The following is a 6331-nucleotide window of genomic DNA, read 5'->3' as shown; positions in this document are numbered from 1 at the left end:
TAACTTAAACAGAATATAATAATAATTAACTTTAAACAATGTAACCGATAATTAAAAGACTCCAGTTAACTATCATACTAGGTTAATTATTTAAGTTATAAGGAATTCGATGAAAGCAGGAACTATGGCATCGGATGGCTCGTCCTAGCTTTCGTCCTCCCAGGTTAGATACGTCTTACGCTTCCTGGATGAGGCTAGTCAGATCAGAAGCTGCCGTATCAGACGATGTGGTTGAGGAAGTCTCTGCAGGGGGTGGTGGGCCCTACCACCGTCCGTTGAAGAGCTTGACTCAGGATCGTCCTCTGTAGGCGTTGATTGCCGACTGTAGTTTCTTCTCTTTAGGGAGTGTCCCATTGAGATAAGCCAAGTAATTAAACTTGCTTTTGAAGAGGTTGAGTATGAGTTGAACATCGTGATCGTAGTGAATTAATGCTTAAAGAAAGGTTTTGAGCTCCCTACAAACTCAATAGTGCTTGTCACGGGTAGTCCAAGTCCGCAAGTCACTACCTTATCTTAAGTTCTAACAATTAATAATCACTAACCACGATTACACTTAGGCTTAGCATAGCCAAAGCAAAATCTAAATACGACTAGGACCCGTCGGTCCTGGCAAGCTCGCCATTTATGTAACCACGCTTGCGAGATTTATAAACTCGCCCCACGTGGCCATAAAAGCCTTGGCTAATACTAAGAATAACTACACTGTTCCTTAGATTCAATCATACTTTTATTTAACTAAATTAATTAATAAATGATAATGAAATACCGACTTGTATTTACAACTAAAGAATTAAATAATAATTACTATTGACGGATGAAGTCCAATACCAGGGCAAGACGCCCTATGCTCGAGCATACTACTACATTCTAGTAGTGGAGAATGACTGACTTAATGGGATAAGCAGTCGATGCTTATATAGTACGGGGAAAGGTCAGAGGTAACGCAGGGTGTTAATCCTCTATGTAACCTTACACCCCTGGAGTAGAAACTCAGGAGTTTCCCTAATTACTACGGAAGGTTACAATATGACTTTTATTATGTTTATTAACACGAATGGTATTGTCCTTTAGTTTTAAAATTTTGTTTTATCACAAATATTTTGTTTATAAGGTTCTTTCTATCAAAAATGATTTAGTTTAAACAGAAAACGGAAATGACTTTTATTTTAAACTGAAAATGTTTGACAAACTGTGAGTGGTGACATTAATACTTTTATTTTAATTAAACTAAGGACATCACTTTTATACCATTAAGATATTTTTAGGAACAAATTTGATCACTCTTGAACATTTTAAATGTTATTAAGAAATAGGCAAAGAAATGAGAGAAAACCGATAGTTAATGATTTAATCCGTAACTTAGGCTAAAAGTCTTAAACAGGAATTTGGTCTTTTACATCAGAAGGATTTTTATTTTTTAAGCTTTCATGTAACAGAGTTAGCTGCTGCACATGATCAGGGCTCAAGTTTGCACGTTTTTGGGTTACAACATTTCCACTTTTGGAAAAGAGTCTCTCACTGGAGGTTGAAGACGCTGGTATATTCAAATATTTCTTGGCAAGTTTGCTCAAAAGAGGAAATTTTACCTCGTTTCTTTTCCAATATTCCCATATATTGATGCTATCTGTTTCTGTACTTGAACTAAGATAAATGTTAACTTCGTCAATAAGGCTATGCTCATTATCTTTCTTTTGCATTTTTGCCGATTGTTTTTTAACTAGTGTCCACAGCCCTCATCTTTTTTCACTCGTTGGGCTGACTGCCTCTGCTTGCCTTGGTTGTTCTACTGGTTCTCCAGTTTCATAAAGTTCAGCTACTTCTCTTTTCAAGAGGCTTTTAGCATTGGGTATTTCATCGTTTTCATTTTGAAGAAGCACATTCTTAATTCGTGGATCCAAAAGCATAGCTATCAAGTAGAGATGATCCTTTCGATAATCTGGGAACCGGGCTCTTAAGCTATTCAGGAAAGCTTGAGCCAAGTTTGTTTCCAGTTCTTGTCGAGTTTCGCTTAACATCATTAGCTCCTTCTCTATGTAGTGCAATGCTGGAAAAGGAAGGTTTATGGTTGGATAGAGCTTTCCTGACAGCTCTTTCGACGCTCCTTCAAATGGCTCCAGGATTTTTAACAAGTGTTCAATGATGAACCACTCTCGATTGGTTAGATTTTCAATAGTAGTAATCTCAAACATGGCTTTCATAACTGGAAGTCTGAGTTCGTTCAAACGTTGTAGCATATAATATTCGCTGATCCAGCGAACTACGACGTCTTGTATCAAGCACTTTGCCTCATGTTCTTTGATGTTAAATATTTTAACTTGTGCAGCAACAAGCAACCTCTTTGAAGGCGCACTCATGTGGAAGTGAGTAACGATGGAACGAGCTTTGGCCAAAATGTTCTTCACGGTTAAGTCACCAACCTTAATATTTTGAAAACAGTCTTTGATAGCTAACTGGATGGTGTGATAAAAACAGGGTCGATGCTGCCAGTTAGATTCTCTTATGGCTTTCTTTATGCTTGCTTCGTTATCTGTCACGATGTAGATTGGAATCTTACGTTGTATCTCAATTGGAACGATAGGGACTATGACCTCCAGCAGAGGGTTTCTTATATTTTCAGCTGTGTGCCTAATGTTGAATGGTAGACATGCGAAGGTTAATATCACTGGACTGAAGTCCTTCTTGACAAAGTGGCACGTCAGGCTAAGGTAATTGTCCATAGATCTTGAACGCTAGGAGTCTGAAGTAAATGAAATCGATTCCACTCCTTCCTTCAAAGCTTCATTCATCTGTTTTTGTAGATCTTGCATCATGTCGTTGTATAGTTTTGGAATCACCGTTCGGGAAAATGTCGTTCTGCATGGTATTTTGTACCTCGGTTCACATTCATGAAGAACATTGATAAAACCTTGATCCTCAACTACGCTAAATGGCTGATAGTCGGTAGCTATCAGTCGTCCAATGCTGTTGATTATTTTTACAGCTTTTGGGTGACTTGGCGAGAATAGCGTTGTTCGTCGAAATGTTTCTTGCATCGTTAGCTGTTTTGGTTCTTTATCTTGCAACTTAATTCTTAAGTATTCCTCATTGTGTTTATTTTCCACATGCTTCCACATACTTGAGGTATTTCCACGTTTGCTGTTAATTCTTCCCTTGCATAACATACATATAGATATATCTTGCTCCTCACTTTCTTCAAATAGTTCCCAAATGGAACTGGTCCTGCGCCTTATGGTTTGACTACCAGTTAATTCGGAATTAGTATCCTGACTACTTTCATCAGAACTAATATCTTTGCTAGCCATTATTCCAGTTTGAGATCAAAATCGTAAGTTTCTAGCCTGAAGCAATGCACTTCAAAAGTTACAGTTCAACGAAGGAATCGCTAAAGCTCGTCTTTCACTTAGCGCGTCAAGCTGGTACGCGAAACTACGCATTAAAAAAAAAAACTCGAAATAACAAAGCGCCAACACTCCTCTCTATTTTAAGTTTTGGTTTTACTTCTCCTTCCATTTCCTAGCTAGGAGATACTATCCTACTGCAATCTACTAACATGGTGATCTTAACTAGCCAATCAGCACTAACTCTCGTCTGCTAGCCTATAAGAGTGACTTTCTGGAAATTTCTTTACAGAAGTGTAGGGGGATAGGTCTTCCAAAAGCTGGTTCGAGTATTTATCGAGCCTTGGCTTAATACTCGAAACTTTTTCGAGTCTCAGAAAATTTCTTATAGAGTACTCTTATCGAGTACTCGCACAGCACTTATGAAGTGTCGCTTGTGTGTTGGTCCAGTGATGACCCTGAATAGCATCTTGTATTAGAAAAGTGTAGTTTTCAGCAAAGTCAAGTAGAACGATTGCTTCATTTCCCGGCAGGTGATCTTTGCTGATATTTAGGAAACTAGCCTGCTCTTTCGAAATGAAGAGATGCTGGGCTAAAACTTTCAACGTTGCGGAAAGTTTTTCTTTATACTCAATGGCTGAAAGTTGAAATTTCGCCAATGAGGCATGGTGGGTATGGACCCTTTCCTTTACTTCTATGAACTCATCATCATCAATGTTATTATCATCAAAGACAGCTCCAGCGTACGCTTCCAGTGCCTCAGAGCCAGGACAAACTTCTCATTGGTTCATCATGCAGTTTCGATTTGAAATATCACACACTTGTTTTTCTAATAAGTCTTTGTATGAAATTCGTTGATTTGGAAAAGAGTAGAGGGCCAGTTTAACATTTTGATAATACTCACACACACAAACTGAATGTGTGCCTGGTTTCCCAGCTCTCAGATAAGAAACTTCTACACATAAAACAAATAGATATTTTGCAATCTAAGTGCCTTAGAGCACTTTACGCTATAAAACGAATAGCCCTAAATTTAAACAGCGCCAAAATATTCTATCAACTTTATGTCGCTTTGATACGATCAAAATTAGTATATGGTTCCCTAGAATTTGGGGGTTGCTGCAAATACAATATGGAAAAATTAGAACGAGTACAACGATAGTTCATTGAAATATATCACATAAACTTTAAAGTTAAACAAACTTACGACTATAAAGGCATCCTCTCAAGCCTCAAACTATTGACTCTGAAAAAGCGTTTCATATACCTTGAAATTTCCTTCTTAAATAATTTACTGCACAGCGGTATTAACAGTCCGGAGCTTTTAAAAGCGGTTAATATTGCTGTAAACAAAACCCAAAATTGGCAAACTAAGTATAATTGCAACTTCTACACCGGAAGCAAAAATTCTCAAAATCCCCTTGTCAGAATGCATAATAGTTACAACAATCTGTCTAACGGTCCGGATATTTTTGACTCCTTTAAACGACGTTATCAAACAGAACTAAAAAAATGTTTAGAAACTTGGTAACGCCTCTCATTAGTATATGCTGTTACTTAATGAAAATTTTAAATTTCTTTGGACATGCTTTTATTTAATTTTTGTTGTTATGTAGTTTTATTATATATATATATATATTTAATTTAATTTTCTATAGTGACCTAATTTATTATCTTGTATGGCTATAAAAAGTAAATTTTTATGTATGTTGGTATACACGAAATAAACATCGAATTCATTCATTCATTAATTCATTATATTATTATTATTATTATTATTTTTATTATTATTATATCCGTGAGATTGGCAATTATGTATTTGTATATTTAGTGTATTTGGTTGGTCTATTTTTCTTAGAGTAAAGGTTATAAACTTTGTTTTATTAACATTTAGACTCAAGAGATTTTGGTCCAATAGTAATTTAGCTTTTTGGAGACCTAAATTTGCTTTTTCATTGACGTTTTCCCAGTTATCTCCGGTAAAGATTAAAGCGGTGTCATCCGCAAAAGATACAAGTACATCAGATATATTAGAATTACAAAACTGATTTATATAGATTAAAAAAGGATGGGTCCTAATATTGTACCCTGTGGTACACCATAATTGACAATCTCCGTGTCACTTAGTTTATGGTTAATTTTTACAATTTTTTTTCTATTTTTTATCTAAACCAGGATAACGCACAGCCTCTAACGCCAATGTTATCAAGTTTTACTAGTAATATTTCGTGTGAGATTGTATCGAATGCCTTGGCCAGATACAAAAATACGGCCAGGACCTTCTTTCCGCAATCTAGTTCAGTCGTTATGGTTTTTGTAAATTGAAAGAGACCATCACTAGTAGATAAATATTTCTGGAAACCAAATTGATTCTCTGATATTATTCTATGTTTCTTAAAAAGTTTAACAATCTATCTTTTATACAATTTTCAATAATTTTTGATATACGGAGATTGGTCTATAATTGGTGAGGTGTGTGCGGTCTCCTGTTTTGTGTATAAGACTAATGGTAGCTACTTTACATAATTCAGGATATATCCCAGTATCTATACTTAAATTAATTAAATATTTTAGAGTGCTAATTATAAAGTCTAATGCATTTTTTAGCAATTTAGCGCTTACACCATCATGGCCAACAGAGGAGCTATCATTTAGGTTTTTAACCAATTGTATTAGTTCCATTTCATTCACTTGTTCCAAATGTATAGTGTTTGACAAAGGATTTGTAGTTTGTGGTTGAGTGAGCGTATTGTCCCTTGTAATCGTTTTAGCCATTTTTTCTCCAATTTGTGAAAAATACATATTGAAACAATTTGCATATTCAACCGGGTTTTTTATAGCATCTACTTCTTTCTTTTCATTATAGGATGGTTTGTTTTTAGTCTAGATGTAGATTCATTAATAATATTCCATATTTTTCTACAATTTTGTTTGCTCGTTCTATTTGTTCTTTATAATAGTTATGTTTTCTCAGTTTTATTAAATTGTTAAGT

General features: G+C 35.5%; 1 protein-coding gene across 1 annotated transcript; it reads right to left on the bottom strand.

The window, feature by feature from the left end:
* Nucleotides 1–1733: 1733 nt before the first annotated feature.
* LOC149588021 (zinc finger BED domain-containing protein 4-like) lies at nucleotides 1734–2717 on the bottom strand. Its single transcript, XM_089863220.1, has one exon. The coding sequence runs from the start codon at nucleotides 2715–2717 to the stop codon at nucleotides 1734–1736; it is 984 nt and encodes a 327-aa protein (XP_089719346.1).
* Nucleotides 2718–6331: the final 3614 nt, after the last annotated feature.

This window comes from Phalangium opilio, unplaced genomic scaffold (assembly GCF_054372755.1).
Source record: "Phalangium opilio isolate 3A_F unplaced genomic scaffold, DU_Popi_V2 ptg000810l_1, whole genome shotgun sequence".
Taxonomy (NCBI): domain Eukaryota; kingdom Metazoa; phylum Arthropoda; class Arachnida; order Opiliones; family Phalangiidae; genus Phalangium; species Phalangium opilio.
This window is presented reverse-complemented; position numbering and strand designations above follow the sequence as displayed.

Coding starts and splice junctions, on each gene's coding strand:
- LOC149588021 (XM_089863220.1), bottom strand. CDS start 2,717: ATGGACAATTACCTTAGCCTGACGTGCCACTTTGTCAAGAAGGACTTC.